The sequence below is a fragment of the Eretmochelys imbricata genome, chromosome 15 (genome assembly GCF_965152235.1).
Source record: "Eretmochelys imbricata isolate rEreImb1 chromosome 15, rEreImb1.hap1, whole genome shotgun sequence".
Lineage (NCBI taxonomy): Eukaryota > Metazoa > Chordata > Testudines > Cheloniidae > Eretmochelys > Eretmochelys imbricata.
The window spans coordinates 21,424,583-21,445,886 of NC_135586.1; the positions used below are offsets into that span (position 1 = coordinate 21,424,583).

At 43.0% G+C, this 21,304-nt stretch overlaps 1 protein-coding gene across 1 annotated transcript in view; it reads left to right on the forward strand.

Annotated features, from left to right (window-relative positions):
• The window catches only part of STX2 (syntaxin 2), a 70,773-nt gene extending 52,659 nt beyond the window's left edge, over nucleotides 1-18,114 (forward strand). The window contains exons 10-11 of the mRNA XM_077834905.1: nucleotides 14,976-15,095; nucleotides 18,007-18,114. Of these exons, the coding sequence (XP_077691031.1) occupies nucleotides 14,976-15,095; nucleotides 18,007-18,114 (228 nt within the window). The remainder of the gene's footprint in view (nucleotides 1-14,975; nucleotides 15,096-18,006) is intronic.
• The last annotated feature ends 3,190 nt before the right edge of the window (nucleotides 18,115-21,304 follow it).

The window sequence follows — 21,304 nt, forward strand, 5'->3', positions numbered from 1 at the left end:
CAATGTATTTCATCTACCATTCTGCTGCCCATTCAACTAGTTTTGTTAGATCCCTGTCCTCACAGCCTTTTCTATGTAGTAATTTTGTCAGCAGCAGATATTGTCCCTTCACTGCTCTCGCTTTTCAACTTTTCAATGATTCATATATTAAAACAAACCCCACTTCTAACACAAACATTGTGGCTCTTCACTGTTAACCCTTTACTGCGTAGAAAATTGATTGTTTTTTCTATATCTGGCTTGGGCCAGTTTCTAATCCACGCTGTAACCTTACCTTTCGCCCCATGACTACTTAGTTTCCTTAATGGCCACTTGTGAGAAACTTTATCAAAAACTTTTGAAAGTTCATGGCAGGGGCAAGAAGCATCAACCCACTAAAGTGCTTCAAATTTATTTCTGTGTTGACTCGGAAAGCTGCTTCATGAAGTAGCATGAAAGGTCCTTGAAGTCTTCATTTTGAATAAAGATCATGGGATGTGGTTTCACGGTACGTTCTACCATCCTTTTTAAAAAGTAAGTGGCAGGTGTTTCTCAACAACTACAAACTGTGCTGTGAAGAATTCTGGGAAAGTCAAAACCAGCAGATTTATATTTTACTCTCTAGTAAATATGAAGGGTTTAGGCTTGTTAGGCACACTGTATATTGCATGCGTGGGTGCGATTGGTTTAAACAGCTCTGGTCAAATATAAAAAATTGCTTCATATCATATGGGGCAACTCGTCCTTTGTCATCCCCCTTTTAAAAAAAAACAGCAACACTTAGCAGCTTCCTGAGCGATTCAGAAGCTTACAAAATTATGGAGCTTTTCATCATTTGTAGATGAAATTCAAGCCAAGTTGATAATGACGAAAAAATTGTTACTATCTGACTGCTATTTATTGTGGACTCTTAAAAATAGGCTGGTGGCTCAATGCCTAGTGGAGAGATTACAACATCACCAAAAGAGCTGTCATCAAAATTGCCCTGGCCCCCACTTCTCATCTTGGCAGGGAAGTTTTCTCTGCTGTTGTCCACGCTGTCCTTGTTCTGTAGATAAAAGAAGAATTTCAGGTTTCGGGACTGTCAATCTAGAAATGATTTGTAAATATTGTATTCAGTTGTAGGTGTGTTAAGTAGAGGATTTCAGTAATCCCTCAAATGAAATCAGCGGCAGGAAGAGCCTGAATGCAGCATTTTAGCGAAAAGGTTTGGGGAAAAACATGTTTTGAGATTTACATGTTGCAGTAATAGTACCTTTAAAAATAATTTTGCAAAGTCTATTGCAATAGGGCATCTTGTCCAACTTATTACTCACTGCAGTAGCAGCTGTTGAATTGTAAACCTGGTCCTAGCAACTGCACAATGGAATAAATTGCTCTGATTTAGACTGCTTACAAATTGGACGTGTTCTTTTTATTGTCTTTAAAATCATGATCTGGGAAGCGTGACACTCTTTCTATATTTCTGTGACCCAGAACTGCATTTGCATTTCTCTTTCTCATCTATATGAGGTCAAATTTTTTTATGTCAGTTTCTTGACAGGATTTGAGAAATGTTTCTGAGGGACTGTACCATGGTTTTGTGTTTGTTTTCTAATAGAAGATTTATAATGAAAACATAAGAATGGAAAAGTAGTGATATGTTGTATGATTTCCTGGTTAATGAAACCTATTAATATTGGAATCATCAAATTTTCCTGTTGCCATCCTGAAGGGTAAGAATTTGACTACTCATAGAAGGGAAATTTTGCCATGACACAGCGGTAAAAACATTTGCCATTTGTTTCCACTGTTGGCAGCGTTGATGGAAATGCACTGTTGCAGAAAAACATTCATTTTTCCTTGTGTGGACAAGGCTTCTCAATTTAACACTTTGCTTCAAGGCATGATGATTTTCTCCAAAGTTATTCTATCTGCTTGGTCTGATGCTTTCCCTCTGGTTAGGCCACTGTATTCAGGCTCTCTTATGCTATCCATGTCTTGTTGTGTATGTACAGAAGAGGGTAATGGCAAGACTGAAGAGCATCAGGGGTCTTGGTAGCTGCCCTTTGATTAGTTAGGCAGGATGGAATGTGTGATTTCAAGGCATGAACGGTGTTCCAGAGTGACCCCATTTTGTTAAAAATGGTCTAGATTGTGAATCCCAAAATATTTAGAAGTAAATTTTGCCCTCAGATACGTCTGTGGCTCTCAGTGAAATCTTTTGGCTGAAGGTTATGGGAAATCCAGGGGCAGAATTTTGGCCTGAGTATCATTTTAAAAAAACAACATTCCAGAGTGATAAAATGGCACTACCATGTTGGACTATGGAGTCCTCTTCTGGTGGCATTTAAAATTCAGTTGTGGATAGTTTCCAAGATAAATAGTTTGTCACGGTCTTCTAAGTGCTCCAAGAAATGTAGCCAAGGGATGTTTAATTTGTTACTCATCTTGGCTAATATAACTGGACATTTATTCCCACTGTCAAAACATTGCTGCTGTAGATGAGACTCATAGGTCTTCATTGTGTTCCATTTTTTATCAATACTTTATAAAGAATCCCTTCAAGAGTCCCTCTGGAGTGCTGCGCTCCTGTTCGACTGAACATTCACATCACTTTTAGATCCGCTAGTCCCAAAGGAATTGTACACACCAACTAGTACAATTCAACTCAGGACCACCGCTCAACTGAACACACAGCACTTAGAAAGAGAGAGTGTGAAAACAGGAATAAATTTATCATCAAAGAACGGAGATTCAAGTGACAGAGAGTGAGAATGTTGGAAACAGCCAGTTACATATTAAACAAAATCATAACATGCTAAACCTAACCGACACGACATTATCCTATCTCCACAAGACCACTTACCACATGTTCTTTCACCAGGATTTTCAACCCTTCAGCTGAGAATCCGGGGCGTAGGCACGGGTGAGCCTGGGTGGGCTGCGGCCCACTTACTTAGCAGCCAGACCCACCCAAATCTGAGCAGAGGTATCAAGCTGCCACAGCAGCCCGCGGTGTCACTTGGTCACCTGAAATCCAGGACGGAGCTATGCACCTGCCTTTCTGAAAGCTACTCTCCGGCAGCTCTGCCTTGCCATTTTCTGAGCTGCGGGCCAGAGGGTCCCTGCTGCCCTGACCTCTCGGGGCTGCCCAGACACAGCAGCCACACACAATGAAAAGGCGAAGGACAGCACTGCAAAGACATATTAGTGCCCTAGCTGTTCTGCCATCCCACCCCCCCTGCCTCCGTCTGGCCATACCATTAGGTCACTAACGCAGGGGTGGGGAGAGGATTGAAATTGGAAAGGAGGCAACGGGAACCAGCACCCCGGGCATGGGGCCTGGGCCCTTACCCACACAGAAAGCAGCATGGGCTGTTTGTGCCAGGAAATCACCCCCATGCACAGTGAGGGGTGGATGCCACGTCTCCCCGCTCCGCTGGAGGGGGAATGGTTGGGTCCCCACAGGTAGCTGCTCTGAGGGAAAGTGGGTAGCGGGCACATGGGGATGCTGGGCCGGGTCTCTGCCAGTTTCAACCATGCCCAGTGCCGTAGCAGGTGAGGAGGAGGTGCCATTGCTCCCCCCAGGAGAGGGGAGCTGAGCCCGGCAGCGAAAGAGCTGCTGGTGGTGATTGCCCAAGGTGAGGCATGCACATGCCCAGCTTGGCAGGTGAGGCCCTGTGTCTGGGAGCACCTGGGCTAGGAGGAGGGCATGGCATAGGGGCAGAAGCTGAGGTAGCACAGTTTGTCACTGCCCTTCCACCCGAAAGTCGGGGCCCACCCACATTTCCATTCCCAGCTATGCCACTACTGAACCCTTCTCTTAAAATCAAGCCAGCTGGCAGCTTGTCCTCACAGATTAAAGGAATGAGGGTGTGCCTTCAAATCCCTTACTTATACCCTGAAAAGTCCATTGTCCTTGATGGTAAACAAGAGTGACCCCTGATGGTTCACTTGTTCCTGTAAATTTCCTCTCTGAAGATTTCACAATCCTTCATTAGCATTCAGCTCAGACTGTAAATGGAGGCCCATTGTGAGCTGTACAATACTTAATTTACATGTAAATAGACAGATAAACATCCCTTGCCTGAAAGAGAACCGGCTTTTCACCTTTCTGGTGACCAGTCGCTAGTCACAAATCTTAAGAATGTAATTTCCAGTATATAGTCATAATTCCTTACACTACATCCACACACACATTTTGTAACAATTATGATGTCCAGTGTGACACAGGCTTTCATTAGAGACCTTACGTGATATTCTTTTGATGAACCCAGGTGATCTCTGTTTTCCTCCATATCCCTATGTACTCTTTCAGTTGGCATCCAGAGGTTATTGGATCCCTCTTCCTGCACTTGTGCCAAGTAAGTGATTATGTCTGTCACTTTGCAGGTGTTTGGATAAAACACAGTCAGGATAAAATCAAGACTAACCTGTCCCTTGGAGCTGGGCCATTCCTACTTTTTAAAATTCCAATCACGCACATTAAACTAACCAAATTTATGACCGAATGTTGTTTAGAAATATTTGGAATGCTCAAAATCAAAGTAGTTTTAAACCGTCCCAAAATCTGGTGCAAAACATTTCACAGCATGTTAGTTCTAAGGTAGGTTTCTAAAAGAAAGATGAATTGTATTTCCAGCATGTATTTATACTGTGCTTCTGACTTTTCCTTTTTGCAAACCATTCATATGAGAGATAGTAGGTGGAATCTCAGGGGAAAATAAAGGTCAGTGTTTTGAAACCTAATGAAGTAATTATCTGAAGCATTATATACAATGGGTATTTAGAAGATAATTAGGCTCTCTAATTATGCTTGTTTGGAACAGCCATCCTGTCAATAAATCACGGTGTTGCTATACAATTTAGTTTGTATTAGAAAAAATATATCGGAAATGGCTTTATTGTAGAAAAATCTCATGATAGAAACCTAAGGCTTGAGCCTGCACAGTCTTACTCATTTGAGAGAACCTTACTCACTTAAGTAGTCCATTGGAGCAGAGAGCTCTGCAGGATGAGATCTCTTATTTACAATGCACATAGTCCTCTTTAGCTGTCTTCAACATAGAATCATAGGACTGGAAGAGACCTTGAGAAGTCATCTAGTCCACGCCCCTGCACTCATGGCAGGACTAAGTATCATCTAGACCATCCCTGGCAGGTGTTTGTCTAACCTGCTCTTAAAAACCTCCAGTGATAGAGATCCCACAGACTCCCTAGGCAATTTATTCTAGTGCTTAACCACCCTTAGTTTTTCCTAAGATATTAGTTTTTCCTAATATCCAACCTAAATTGCCCTTGCTACAATTTAAGCCCATTGCTTCTTGTCCTATCTTCAGAGGTTAAAGAGAACAAATTTTCTCCCTCCTCCTTGTACCAACCTTTTACATACTTGAAAACTATGTCCCCTCTCAGTCGTCTTTTCTCCAGACTAAATAAACCCACTATTTCCAATCTTTCCCTCATAGGTCATGTTTTCTAGGCCGTCATTCATTTTTGTTGCTCATCTCTGGACTTTCTTCAATTTGGCCACATCTTTCCTGAAATGTGGTTTCCAGAACTAGCCACAGTATTCCAGTTGAGGCCTAATCCGCACAGACTAGAATAGAGTGGAAGCATTAGTTCCTGTATCTTTCTTACAACACTCTCCGTATTGGGAGCAAGTGTATTATGGCTGAAATAAAACAGACTATTAGATACTGTGTGGTTTTATAGACACACTATATTACTGGTGCATTTGCATCCATCTAGTAACATTTGCTTCAGCATTTCCCTTGATACCTGTTAAAACTTGTTTCAAAGGAAGCTTGGCTCACACAGGGAACTTTTTTTTTTTTTTCCTCTTCTAAAATCTGAGGGTCAGGAGAAAGTTTGGTTTCAAAACTAGGTTTAAAAAACAAAAACTTTGCCAGGTTTTCGTGTGTATATCACTCCTTTTACAGTTTTATGAAAAGTGAGGAATGTAAACAAAATTTGAGACATGATTCATCTATTTTACTATCAAATCTCATTGGTATTTTCAATAAATGTTTTAAAAATAGCCATTAAAGTGCACCACATTTCTCAGGCGTGTCATTAGTAGTGTTTTCACAGAGTATTAGATAGACCTAAGCCCCAGGGAGGCATGTTCTGGGCAAGCTGCTCAGCTGGTATAACTAAGCATAGCTTCATTGACTTCTATAAAACTATGCTGGCTTACAGCAGCTGAGGTTATGACTCTCTCGTGTTTAGAAGTTTCTAAGAACAATCTCAATCTCCTTTCTTAGGGAGGCTCCAAAGTCTTGTAGCTGGCATCTCTCCTGCTTTGGGGAGGAGAGCTAAATAATTTTTTCTCTTATGGATATTTCAGTAGTGCCGCTTTCTGGAAGCAGCTCATCTGGGGCTAGATCAATGAGCATGTCTCCATTGACATCCGTGGAAGCTGGATTGGACCACTGATTTCTTGCCTACAATGTATGTGTTTAAAGCAAATGTCCAGAATGGAGAATCTGTAATGGAGTGGAGCTATAATGGGAATTGGAAAGGTAGAGCAGGAGAATCCTAGAATATGGTAGAATTTATACATGGGCAAGACCTCTTAGGCAATCAAAGTCTATTCCATGTGGTCTCTACTATATTACTGAAAGCCCAATGAACATGGAGAGAGACAGTGAGTACAGAATAGTTCTGAATGCTCTCCCAGCAGGACAGTCTGTCTACCCACAAAGAAGCCCTAAAGACTGATGCTAAAATGAGTGAGAGCTACTGAATTCCTTAACAAGAAAACCAAATTTTAAACTGTCCCATTTAAGAAGTAATGAAGACTTAGCACAAGTAGCTATTGAGAATGGGCCATTAAGTGTGTCTGAAAAATCTGGACATATACAAATGAGCTGGCTGAGATATTATACATGCTAAAAGAGGCTGAAGTAAGAAAGAGCTTTTGAGGTGCAGCTCCCGCTGAAAAAAGCAGAGGCAGGGCGCTCTCTGTCTTGGGGCAGCACTCTTTCCTCAGGGCTGCTGATCCCCCTTGGTTGGTGAGGGAAGTACTACTCAGGCAGGGAGATCTGAAGCGAGCATTAAGGGTCCAGTTCAGCTCCCAATGAACTCAATAGAAATATTCATATTGGCTTCAAAGGGACTTGGATCAGGCGCTGAATGCAAAGGAGATTTAAACCCAGGTTTCCTAAGGTGAAAGACTTTTGCATTAACCTACGGTGCCACTGAGCACAATTCATTCAACAACAGAACAGTGTCTTTCATCTCTGCAAATTCACAAGGAATGTTTTTGATTTGCTAACCAGAAACCATACATCTTCTGCCCTTCCGACAAAATGCATGATATAATGGATAGTGACTGCAGCGGGATGTCAGTAAGTGTGTTTACACCCACATTAAATGACACAGCTCATTGGGCATTAGCGGGCTTGTATCTTCAGAGTGAGTCTTTAATTTGTATCCCACAGACATCAGCTTTTCAATCCCACATGGACAACTGAGAATGCATTAGGTAGAAAGCTCTGTGTTTGCTTGGTCGGAGCAGTCACATTTTGTATTTTGTCTCTCTCTTCACCTGATCCAGGAAGCTTAGATGGAACCCCTCTACCTCTTCTTCTGTGACCAAAAACTGCACGGATAATTTTCCTCACTGTATTGGTTCAGCGTGAGGATCAGAACTGTGCATGTGTAATATGATGGCTTGGTGACAGAGCAGTTTGCTTATATTTTATTTTTAGACAGAAGATGCTTTTCCTTTAAAAGTGAAGCACCAATGCTACACTGCACTGCAAGAGTTTATGGAAACAGTTTTGCTGCGAAAGACACTAGGGCACTTCTATAGATAAATCTTTTTTTTCGAATCTACATTAACTCTGCAAATTGTTTTGGGGTTTGTTCTGACATTAAAGTGTCGAAGTTCCCTTGGTGGATAATATATATAAAATATTTCTATTCTCAGTCAGTTTTTGATTTTTAAATCAATCAGAATTGTAAAAAAGGCTTTTTGTAAAGTAAAGCAAAGCAAAGTCTGGTTTTATTGTACCGAGTGCTGCTGAAATGAAAGCCAGCTGCCAGCTCCTTAAGATAGTGTTTTAGTTGATGAGGAGCTGCCTGTTGCATTTGTGATTCTTGAATCTTCCCTGGATATAGGTGAAACTTCATGCTCCATGCATATGGGGATTTCCTGGGAAACCTGCTCTTGGTTTTTTGGTCTCTAAATGGGACAGTGTGTCTGTGGCTCAGGACAGATTGGAAAGGTAGGTTATGGGCACTGTTTTCTTAAACCCAGTTTCAAAGCTGAAAAGCTCAGAATAAAATGCTGCCAGAACAGTTGAACAGAGACGAACTAGAGATCCCCTAAGCTTTCAAATTTGGAGAGAAAAGGACACTCTGAAACATGGCTCAGGCATTTTAGAAATTGAACGCTAATGATTATCTGGAGAGTCTGTGCTTATTATGCTTCATTAATATCTTTAGTTAATAGTGTAAATCTAATATAGAGCTGGCCCAAAACTCGGGCTCAAATCTTTGCTGTGGTTTGAGATCTGATCTGAAAGTTGGACCCCCTTCTAGTCCAAATTCAGTTTGACTTCTACATATTGAGGTTTCAGAGTAACAGCCGTGTTAGTCTGTATTCGCAAAAAGAAAAGGAGTACTTGTGGCACCTTAGAGACTAACCAATTTATTTGAGCATGAGCTTTCGTGAGCTACAGCTCACTTCATCGGATGCATACCGTGGAAACTGCAGCAGGAGAGTGAGTTTGTGTGGGGGGGGGGGGGTGGAGGGTGAGAAAACCTGGATTTGTGCTGGAAATGGCCCAACTTGATGATCACTTTAGATAAGCTATTACCAGCAGGAGAGTGGGGTGGGAGGAGGTATTGCTTCATGGTCTCTGTGTGTATATAATGTCTTCTGCAGTTTCCACGGTATGCATCCGATGAAGTGAGCTGTAGCTCATGAAAGCTCACGCTCAAATAAATTGGTTAGTCTCTAAGGTGCCACAAGTACTCCTTTTCTTTTTACATATTGAGGGCTAGCTTCAGCTACTTGCCTTATCTGTTAGTGTGAAAAATCTCTGCCTGCTGGGGGTTTTCAGTATTTTCACACTAGTGATTTGAAGTCTCAGCCAGCATCAGGACCCTGCTGTGTTAGGTACTATGCTAACTATACAAACGCAGTCCTTGCCCATGAGACCATAACTGTTGATGGTCTAAATAGACATGGCAGACAGAATAAATCAAAATTATTAGCAAAACAAAAGTGATACTGCATATCCAGTTAGTGTCTCTGTACATTACACTGGTGTTGCCCAAGCAGAAAAACGTATGAGGGTGTGACACATCTTAAAGCTGCTGCCTTTGGCCAATATGCACAATAAAAAGTATATTTACCCATTTTTTGCTTATTGCTATTGCCATTGAAGACAAAGTTGCTTTTTGTTTTGCTATCCTTTTGCCACGGAGTCACAGCCTTGGTGCTCTGAAACCACTCTGAAGGACGTTCAGACAGGACTCTAGTGCAGTGTCTCTCCCCTCAGGGCGCACACTCAGGAGGGCAAGAAGCCTCCTCAGCTTCAGTGCTTCCTGAGTCTGACCTTGGATAGTTCAGCACACCCCGTTCACACCGTGAGCTCCCTGCCGTGAGTCCGCCTGGATGGGACACCTGGGGAGCATTACACATCCCCAAAGGGCCATGCAACCCAACTTTGCAGTCAGCAGTGACTCTCAGCCAGCGTTGTAAAACAGAAGGGTCTATTAGTCATCAGGAACACAGCGAAGAACAGATCTTGTTAGCACAGAAATCAGGAACACTCAGTGAAGCCCATCCTGGGGGGGATCCAGAGCCCAGGGCCCTGGGTCCCCCCGCCTCCCGAGACTGACTTGCTTTCAGCAGCCCAGCCTCAGACCCCCTGTTGCCCCTCCTCTGTCCTTTGTCTTTCTCTCAGGCAAACAGGTCACCTGTTGTTTTTTTTTTTTTGTTCTCCAACACCTTTGGTTGGCTCCTTGCAGGGGATGGGCTCCAGTTGCCAGGATACAAAGTGTAAGCCATTCTGTGCCCAGTCAGCAATCACATCTGCCCACTTGGGGTCTCTGCAATGATCACACACCCTTATTCCACCACCTAGATAGTTGAGTAACACATAGGGGAAACTGAGGCACGCCCATTATTCAGAGAAAACATTAGGACCTTTCCTACTCTGTCACAGCACTTGAAGCATCTATGGAAAGAAGGAATTCAGGAGGGATGCTTACCTGTTTTGTCACTTCTTCAGTGGGAGACAGAGCCTTTCCTTTATGTCACTGGTTTGAACCAGACCAGGAGTAATGAAAATTACTCTTGACATTTGATGGCCATTTGGTGTTTGAAATGAAATGATCTGAGCTGGTACTGGTCTAGTTATTAACAGACCTATTACCTACATCTATCAATGGTATCTGTTGGAATCCATGTTCACGGTCTTGGAAGAGAGCACAAGGACTGAATGGGCATTGAGACTAAATTACCTTCACTCCTCACAGGTCCACAGTGTGTGCGTATTTTGTGTTGCCACTGCCTCTGCTGTAAGTTTTCTGTGGATAAATAATGACTTCATTCTTTAGGGCTGCCAATCCAGCAATTTTTATCTGTACTAACATTAGTAAATCTCAGGGGCTGGTTGAAAACCATCAAATGTGAGGATTAAAAGATCGCTCTAGTACTCAAAAAGTGCCAGGAGGAACCATCTGAGCAAAACAACACAGGCTGGAGAGGAAGGTCTGAGACCTGCTCAAGTCACAGGAATCAGAAGACTGCTGGTTGGGGGTCTATCTGCATCTGTCTCCGGCTGGCCAACTAGTTCCACCTTAATGGGAGATTGGCCTCAGCACTATCTGTGACAAGATCAGCTCCCCTCCTAGATGGGGGGGAAAAATATTTCTTCGTGTGAGAAGAAGGTTACATGACTATCTTAGGCCAGGCTTGCGGGAGAGTAAGGTGCTTGAGTGGGACAAAGGCCTTGGGAGGCTGCAGCTGGCTTGAGGAAATATCTGTAGGGAGTAAAGGAATGGTTTGGATTATGACCCAGCTCCAGGAAGGAGGGCTGGGGGCTCCTGATTCAAGGAGAGAGAACTGTTTGAACTGTGGAACCAGTGGTTACAGGGGCCAGCTGGGTGAAGGTGATATGAAGTACTACATGACTCCAGGAAGGAGGGCTGTGGACTCCTTTACTAAGGGGAAGGACTGGGGCCTGGATGGGACCAGTGTGAGAATGAACTAAATAACTGGATCCCCTTCTAGAAGGGGGGCATTTTAAACGTTATGGACTAGGTGGAGCTACTGGGGAGCCCTGCAGGAGAGCAGAGTACTGCAGAGCCACCCCAAGCAATCAGGAGGCGCTTGGGAGGTGGTGACTCATTTTTACAGGGTCTTTGTGAGCTTCTGTGGGCCCAGATCACCCCCCAAACACACACAATCACACATGAAGTGGTACTTCATAGATTGAGCTCCTCTTCTCTACATGGGGGGAACTAAGGTTACCCCCAAGCACAGCCCTCCTGTCTGGGTCTGTCTGAGCTTGTATAAAACCAGCTCATGACCCCCCACCCCAAAATCTGAACAGGAAGCATTACCCCATAGATGCTTAACTGTCCTAACCCTGAAAGTGGGGCTTTCTGTGCAGTTTGAGGTGTGCATGGGGGATCAGGGAATGCAGTTGGGGTATGAAGGAGGTGGGGGAGGGGGTGAGGTAGCATATCACATCTTTCCTACCCCATGGAGATTGCAAAGAGAGTTAATGTAGTGTCTGTGAAGTCTTGCAGATTTGGGGGTCCCTGGCAGGACAGTTCTATTGGATCTGGGAGCAGGACTGTGGAATGGGCTGTGTCTCTCTAGGGTACTGATGCTAAATGCACCTGGGGATTTGCATACCTTGTGGGTGTGATTCTTTGCCTAGGATCCTTCCCTCCATCTGTAAAAAGAAAAGGAGTACTTGTGGCACCTTAGAGACTGTGAATCTGTGAAAAATGTGCTCACTACTCTTCCCTTCCCTTCTCTGGTTTTCCACTGTACTGAATAACCAGAAGGCTGGAGGAAGCTGTACCAGTCTAGGCGTTTCTTTTTGTGGGCGGGCATATGCAAGGGCATGTGTTTAATCTGAGATCGTGGGATGGGTTCTGCTGGTTTTACTGATGACCAGTCTTGTATTGGATAGAATGAACTGAAGCTAAGGCCTGCTGTCTTCTGATGTTTTATCTATGGAAAGCCAACCTCTGAAGGCTACCAAGTTACCGAGTGGTAATTCATAAACTAATGTAAGCTGTCAAGTTATCCTTGCTCCCGTTTCCTTCTCCTTAAAGTGATTCTTCTTTGAGCAACTTTTCTCTTTTGGTAGCTGATATTTCTAGACCAGAGGTGTTTTTGGAGGGCTGACTGATGTTTTGTGCTTCTCTCTCCTGCTCCCGTGTGGAGTCGTGGCGTCATGGCTGGCCTGGGAAGTCATCAGAAGCAGTAGGGGTACCAGCGCCGCCTGCTAGGCTGTCACTCTGACAGTCAGGGTGTTTTAAATGTTGTTTGGTGTCAGAATGAAGTCAGCAGCTTGTCTGTGCGTAATGAGCCAACACGTGGTGCGAGTCTGATCAATCTGGAAATGCACTGAAACCGGCTAAAATGGCCCATGCCCTGCAGCCCAGAAAACATGAAACCTATCCTGCACAGTTACGTCTTGTTCCACCAGGACTTTCCAGGGAGGAAACATGCACCAGTGATTCAGACAGAGCCTGGGACTCGGGAGACCTGGGTTCAATTCCCTGCTCTGCCATAGACACTGTGTGACATTGGGCAAGTCATTTAGTCTCTCCATGCCTCACCTCCCCATCTGTAAAATGGGAATAATAGCACTACCCTACCTCATGGAGGTGCTGATGGATAACTATGTTAAAGACTTTGTTCAGATAATATGGTAAAGGGGACAGATAAGCACCTAAGGTAGCTGTTAGTTTGTTCCCAGACACCATCCCCCCGCGCCCGCAACAGAAGGGAAGCACTTGATATGTGTGAATGTTAATGCAACTCCAGGTAATGCCAAACAAAACAGCACATCCTACTTGTTCTTTTTACCCTTCTTATGCTGTAACGGATAAACTAGGAGGTGGTGTGGGTCAGCAGATGGGGCATTGGACTGGGGCTTGAGATATCTGGGTGCTGTTTCTGCTTCTGCCACTGACCTGCTGTATCACCTTGGGCAAAACACTTCCCTTCTCTGTGCCTCTGTTTCCCCTTGTCTATTTAGTGTGAATGCTTCAGGGCAGAGTGTGTCTCTTCCTATAGATGTGCACAATGGGGCCTCTAGATGATACTGTATTACAAGAAACAATTTTTCAAGATTTCAACTATTTGTTCCAGTTTGCGATGGGGAAAATTTTCAAAATCTCAAATTTTCATGGGATGGGGAAAACTTTTTTCCATCCAGCTCTACCGCTGATCCCTGGCCCAGGGAACTGTCTGTAGGTTAAGTTCAGTGCACCTCTGATTTTGCCGTCCCTTGCTGTATGAGTTCAAGGCACAATTTTTATAAAAAGCGAAGTACAATCAATCTATTCTTGGGAGCAGGGAAAGATTGTAAGAGATGCTTTGTTTGTTCCATTATCTAGAGCAGCAGTTCCCAAACTGTGGGTCGCGACCCCATTTTAATGGGGTCGCCAGGGCTGGTGTTAGATTTTTTGGGGGTCTGGGGCCAAAGTCAAAGACTCAGGTTACAGCCCCCCTGCCCAGGGCTGAAGCCCTTGGGGTTCAGCTTTGGCCCCCCTGCCATCCAGGGCAGTGGCGCTCGGGAGGCTCAGGCTTCAGTCCCCCATCCTGGGGTCTTGTAGTAATTTTTGTTGTCAGAAGGGGGTTGTGGTGCAATGAAGTGTGAGGACCCCTCTGGGGTAGAGTATCTGTTGAGCACTGACATTATTATGCTCGCTGCTCTCCAAAGCAGGGAGGGAGGCACAGTGCTGTCCCCCAGGGCTTTAGTCTAACTATTGGAACCTGCCGTTCCACTGATAGCTGTCCTACCTGCCACCACTTAGCAAATAATTGAGCAAAAAGAAAAGGAGTACTAGTGGCACCTTAGAGACTAACCAATTTATTTGAGCATAAGCTTTCGTGAGCTACAGCTCACTTCATCGATGCTCACGAAAGTTTATGCTCAAATAAATTTGTTAGTCTCTAAAGTGCCACAGGTACTCCTTTTCTTTTTGCGGATACAGACTAACACGGCTGCTACTCTGAAACCAAATAATTGAGGATGTCTGTTTAAATGTGATGTCCCCTGAAGGCTGCCAGACCTGGTCTTTCAATGGGCTGGGAGGCTGAATGAATTCTACAGCAGGGAAATCTCCACTGAGCAGAATGGTCAGGCTGCATCACCCTGTCCATACACCTTAATCTGCAGTAGACTTGCTCAAAAAGAAAGGGTAACACAGATCCTATAGGATTGCTTATGACTCTTGTGACTCAGTAGGAAGTGCATCCACCTATTGCAACCCTTCCCAATTCTATTCTGTGGAGTACAGCTTACTTGAAGGGAATGTCAATGAGGTCCAGCTGTCTCCCCCAGTGCGAAGACCTAAGAGGAAATGCAAACAATGTAATTTTTTGGAGGGAGAGGGTAAGGGCACATTGTTCTGATATTTATTATTTCCCTGTTAATGTTCTTCATACATGTATTCCTGAGGAATGGTGATTATGAAGCTCCAGTAGCTTGGAGAGTTCAAAGCTATTTCTGTGGGGTAATATCTCTGGGCTTGTGTGTCGTCGGGAGAGCATCACCTGCCAATATAGTGCGGTGTAGACATTGCTTTAAATTGCTTTAAGTTACATCACTCAGATGGGTGGATTTTTCACACCGCAAACAACGTAACTTAAATTGCCTTAAACAATAGTGTAGACAAGCCCCCATTTCCTTCTTACATGGAAGAGTGTCCCTTTGGAAGTCCTGAAAGACAGAATTTGGCTTCTCTCAATAGATGTTTAAATGCTGTCATGGTGATATCAGTACTGCGTCTTTCTGTTACAGGAGAAGAGTATCAAGCATGATCTGGATCATGGCAATGCTGTCCTTGAATCCCCCAAGCTGTCTCAGTTGGTTCCAAAAGTGGAAAAATCCTCAAGCAAACAGCAGGAGGAGGTTAAACCGGTAAGTGTGTAATGTATAGTCTTCAGTCCAGCGAATATCCTAATCCACTTCACAGCCTGCCTAGTAACTTTGAGTACACTGTAGGAGGGCAGATGACACATTGAATGCAACCAGAAACTCAGCCATTCATGTGGCCTCTTAAATAAATAATATTTTCATCTCCCTTGTTTTTGGTTACAAAAAGGGCGTATTGCAGTTAACACTGTAGCTGTAATCATACCTCCAGAGGCCCTCTGTGCCATAAAGCAGGGATGTCCTAGAGCTTGGGAGACCTTAGCTAACCAGTTAAATTCTGGCTGCCCCCTGCTAGCTTCAGATATGGTCTGTGGATACAGTTCCTGGCTAGTGGATGTTGTCAGTGTAATACTGCTGCATCTGCATTGTTCTTAATGGTTGCTCCATGCCCTATTCCCTGCACTGACAATGTACCCACTGACTGTACTGCTGTCCAAACAACTCACCCCATCCTGTGGTTTGTCTTTAAATGTTATACATCAGGATTCTACTTAAAATACAAAGGCTTCCTGTCCCTCCCAATAGCTCTCCCTCCCACATGGGTACTCAGGCCAAGATTTTGAAAAATAGAACGCTAAGATTAACTTCCCTAGAGACCATATTTGGGCGCCAAAATGAGGGGCCCGATTTTAACAAAAGCTCTGCAAATAATCAGTGGACGATACTTTGTGGTCAGTGCTCCTGAAAACGAGACCACTACCTGGGATCTTAACTGTAGGTCACCCAGATTTGAAAATGTTGGCTTCAGCCTCAGGTCCTGAGTTGGAGACCCACCTAGTCTGTCTGCTAGGGCGAGGCACCAGAATGGCTCTGTGGGTCTGAACAGGTCCCAGAGTCTGACAGCTGGTCACATTTATTCACCTAACCCTGATGCTGCTTGTCAGATTCTACAGAATGTCTTCGGAGATGATTTCCCTAGTGCTAGGAGGCAAGTACATCCATTAGCTGTAAATTAGTCACAGCATACCTTCAAGGAAATAGATAAAAAGATAGGAAACCACTGACTGAGCAGCAGAGGCACAGAATTTATATTTAATTACAATTTTTTATCTTTCTTGGTAACAGTGGAAATTACTGTAATCTCAAACAAGCTTGGAAAGTGGGGCCCAGAACAGTACAGGCACAGTGGCTGTTTACCTTTTCCTGGGGTCAAATAGGGACAATGGAGATCCACATATAGAAGAGATGGTTTTTATATTATTTAGTTGCTCTCTGCATTTGTTCCCTAGCCAGGTAAATAAAGTTTGTTGCTAAGCTTTAGGCAAGCTGTTGCCACTTAGAATGACTCATGTAGCCTTGTTAACCAGAGTGCTTCTGTGGGTTTTTCGGTTAGAGATATCACCATGCTTTCTGTCCTCCACAGACACAAATGAGTGCTCTCTTAAAACTCTCTAGCCTTTTGCTCTAGGGAGGGGAAAAAATCTGAAATGACTAATTACATTTGTAAAAATTATCTTTAAGGGATGAAAGAAGAACCAGTCAGTTACTGTCTGTCATATTTAAACTGCAATTACTGTGCTGCATATTGATTTTCATAGTTCAGTTGAACACATTAACCTTTACAAGGGATGTAAACAAAAAGTGGATCTGAGTCATTGTAGAATTGTGATTGTCAAAATTAATACATATGTTGGATTACACTTACATTCTTGTTCTTGCTAAAATCAACATAAAGATGAGGAGAAAACTGGGTTGCAATTTTTGGAAATAAGAGGGTATAAAAACTTTGGAAGTTGGCCAAAAGTTCTGAGTTTAAGTAACTCAAAATACTTAAAATGCTTTTTATCAGGGGATCTTGAAATTCTTTACCAAGAAGAGTGTATATAATTATCCCCCCCTTTACAGACTGGGAAATGCAGGCACAGAGAAATTAAATCATCACTTGTCCAACCTATTCAGCTAGGAATAGGAGTCAGATATTCTGGCTCTATCCACTAGATCACATGTTAATTCATTCTATTGTTCAACATTGAAAGAACCATGCAATTGATAGGATCAAAGAGATGTGGGAGGGTAAATTAGTTACACCTGGATACCTGCATGCACTGAGCCTTTGTCAGCAAACCAGATCCTTCCTTTCATAAGGTGCACATTAAATGCTGAAATAAGGCCCATTTTCAGTGCCTCAAATGATAATTTGCATAAACACCATTGATTAGATTTTGGAAAGCATTGATTATGAAAGATATATCTTTAAGGTTGTTTTAAACGTTTGTAGTAAGTACAGATGGGCCCAAGTTATAAATTTGAATCTGGAACTAAACTTTTTTACTGAGTTCAAACGTGTTTTGGATCTAGGTGGCTTAGATTATGCCAAACCTTGACAGTAAGATATAACAGTGCATCTTTCTTGCTTGTATAGCTAATTACACATTTATACAGTGCATTCTATGTGACTGTGTAACATATATACTAATAATGTTTATTACTAAACCAAATAGACTCAGTACTTTTGACTTATTTATGGTTTGCCATAAATTACTGAGATTTCCTCCCCTGAAAATATTATGAAACATTAATTTAAAAATACCTGCTACTAATTTCCAGCTAAGAATAGTGTGGCATTGGGTAGGTAATTGCATCCACTGTTCATATTATTTTTTATATATATAATATATGTATGCATTTATATGTAATTCAGCAAGAGCCCATCCCTATCTATTTCTGTTGATATCTGATTTTATTACCCAGATTTAGTGTTATGATATCAAATAATGGATTTTCATGCTTGAAGCAAGATAGATACTGCATATAAACTGAGAGCTGTCCTTCCCTGTGCAAAGCAAATGATTAGCTAAGATGCCTGTAGAAAAATACTACTGACTAATACACATAAGAATGCATGCAAAGTATTTTGTATATCTATTTGTACTGAATCTCTTCTCATTGCCTGCAGCTCCCCTGTTCTAATCTCTTCAGGTCACTTTGCTTCTGTCCTCCTGTGTGTTTGCTACCCCTGCAATTTCAGAGTCCTCTGCAAATTTGGTGGATTTACACTAAGTAACATCAGATAAAAACCTGAAGCAGATGCACAGGGTACAGAGAGAGGTGCATTTCCCACCCCCCCTCTCTAGTTTAGTTGATGACAAAAGCCTCTGGAACCCTCCAAAGCATCATGGATTGGACTACAACTAGCAGAAAGCATCACTAGTAGAAGACTGACTGACAGTTGGTCTTCGTAGCAGAAGCAACTGCAAGGACCACCAGGGCTCCACAGATAACAGTTGGAGAATATCTGCTTGGAAAGGTGGATTCTTACTTAATTCAGGTGGATTCTTACTTAATTCAAAACAGTTCACTCACCCCTCCTATTGTCTCCCTCCAGCTCCAGTTTGCTTTGCTGCTTTTTTTCCTGCTGCAATCTTATTCTAATGGGTTATTTTTGTCATCATGGGGGGTGAACTAAGGGTAGAATAGCCTATAGAATCCCTCTTTTGAATAGGCCCTCTCATTTGCTATTGCTGAGTTCAAAGAATAAAGATCAATTCATCTGCACTATTCAATCAACATCTTCTTTAAATTGTACCAAGTACCGGGTCATGGTGACCAAATAGCCTCAGCCTATATCATTGAACCACCTGACTCAAGAGCAGGGATCAGGGGGCTGGGGAGACATTGCTGTCAATCGCTTCTTGTTTACTCTTCCACTGCTTTCTTGGTTATCCAAGATTAAGTGTTATGTAAAGACAAGGAACAGCTGCTTGCTGGGACTGTCAGGCAGCATGCAAAGGGGGGAGAGCTGGGAACTCCATTATACGAGGTGCCTTTTTAAACATGCTATAAAAGGGATAAGCAAACACCAGCTTCCCTTCTAAAGTAAGGAAAGGCCAGTATGTCAAGAGAGTAGAAGGTCCTGGAGTGGGTAGTAAGAGCCTGTGGCCGCTTTCCTGTTGGGAATCCCCTGGCCAGCACAAGCTTTTAGCTGTGAGCAGGCTGCTTCAGTCTGACCGAAAAGGAATCTCTTTGGGCTCATCCATTTCAGGGCCTCTCTGTCATTTCATACATTGTTGTCCTTTGGGCTCAAGAGTTGCAGCTTGCCTTCCTCTACACCAGGATAAATGGGGGAAAAGAGGAGGGACTGACTTTCCTCAAAGGCAGGGACAGAGGAGGATGTGGCCAGTGAACAAAGTATTACATGCAAATAGCCAAATCCCTTTTCTGTGAATAACATGTCTTGCTGGCCTGTTGAATCCCATCCCTGCTTTGTCTTTTCGTTATTTAGATACATAAGCTCTCTGAGTCATGGATTGTCCTAATAATAAATAATATCACCTTGCTCTTATGTAGCACTTTTCATCAGTAACTCTCAAAGCACTTTACAAAGGAAATAGGATCATTATCCCTATTTTATAGATGGGGAAACTGAGGTACAGAGAGGACATGACTTGCCCAAGGTCACCCAGCAGAGCTGTGGCAAAGCCAAGAACAGAACCAAGAACTCCTTTGCTCAGGTCCAGTGCTCTATCTTCTAGGATTCGCTATCTTCCACATTTGGGTACTGCTGTACTATAGATAACAAGTATCTCTTAATAATTATAAATTTGTATTATGGTATCTCCTAGCGGCCCCATCCAAAATTAGTAATCCCATTGTGCTAGCTACTGTACAAACTGATAGGAAGGGACAATCTCTGCCCTGAAGGGCTTACAGTGTAAACAGAATCATAGAATATCAGTGTTGGACGGGACCTTAGGAGGTCATCTAGTCCAAATCCCTTCTCAAAGCAGGACCAATCCCCAATTTTTTCCCCAGATCCCTAAATGGCCCCCTCAGGGATTGAACTCACAACCCTGGGTTTAGCAGGCCAATGCTCAAACCACTGGGCTATCCCTGCCTCCCCCCACTACATACAAAAGATGAAAGAGAAGAAATATTAATTTGGCAGACAGAGAACTGAGCTGCAGAGACTGAAGTGATTTGCCCAGAGTCACACTGGAAGTCTTTGCCAGAGCTAGAAATTTCATCTTAGGTGACAAGAGAGAGCTTGGGGTGTTTTTGCGACTCACTTTTACAGTCCAGTCACCCTTTGAAAAGCATTTTCCTGAGGGTTACCTCTAGATAAAGTTCATTCCAGCTGTGAGGACAGAACCATGAGCTTTCATGGTGAAAAAGGTTGCATGTGGTTGTTTGCTAAAATGCAGATCCATCTGTTTCTGCCCCTCTGTTCCTTGCCAAAGAATGGTCAATTGACAGGTGATTGCCAATCAACTTTGATGGCACCTGGCTAAGGTTTCAGCTTGTCCTTTGTCTTTGAGAAACTGGTTTACCCACTCCCCAGACTTGTCAGGTAAACACATTGTAGTCATACTTTCAGTCTATATTCATAACTCTTAATATGTATTTTGTACATACATTGCACAAGAATATTGATGATCAGTGTGTTAATTTTAAATGATACCTCACAAGGCATATTTTGCACAAAGATTCTTACAATAGCATGTAGGGTGTGAATACAGGGGTGCTTTCAGTCACCAGAGGAGCGCTCGAGAGGAAATGGCATTGCATCCTTTTGATGTGTAATGTTTCATTGTGCATATTTCTGATATGCATACCTGATGGTATGTGAGGTAGAGCCCCAACTTGAGTAGCTCTCCAGTAAGTGTCCCAATATACAATTAAGGTAGAATTGTTATTCTTTAGTCATGTATCTACTATTTTAGTGTAATATTTTTTAACAAAAATTAAGAGTGCCCAGGGCATTATATAGGTGCTCTTTTATTGTACTCTGCATAAGTCTAAATATAAGAAAAATGTGGGAAAAAGGATGGCCCTGTGGTTAACGCACAGGTCTGAAAGTCAGGATCGCTGGGTTCTATTTTCAATCTTGCCAAAGACTTCCTGTGTGACCTTGGGCAAATCCTCTAGCTTTTCTGCAATTCTGTCGCCTCAGCTCTAAAATGGGGCTAAATTTATGGTTTGTGAAGCACATTGAGAGAAGTGAAGGAAAGATGCTATAGAAGTGTAAATCATGTGACTGAAACTGTAGTGTCTTTATAGGTTTTTATGCTCAGAGTTTTTCCATATGAACGTTTAGTTCACAGCAAGCTGGGGTATACATCTATCTCACTCGGTGTCCATGTGGACGCTGCTGCCATGCGCTAACAGTTCCCTCGCTTGCTTTGATCTGTCCCATGTTGAAATGGGAGTAGATCAAAGCACAGGAGGGAAGTGTTAATCCATGGTAGCTGGCTAGT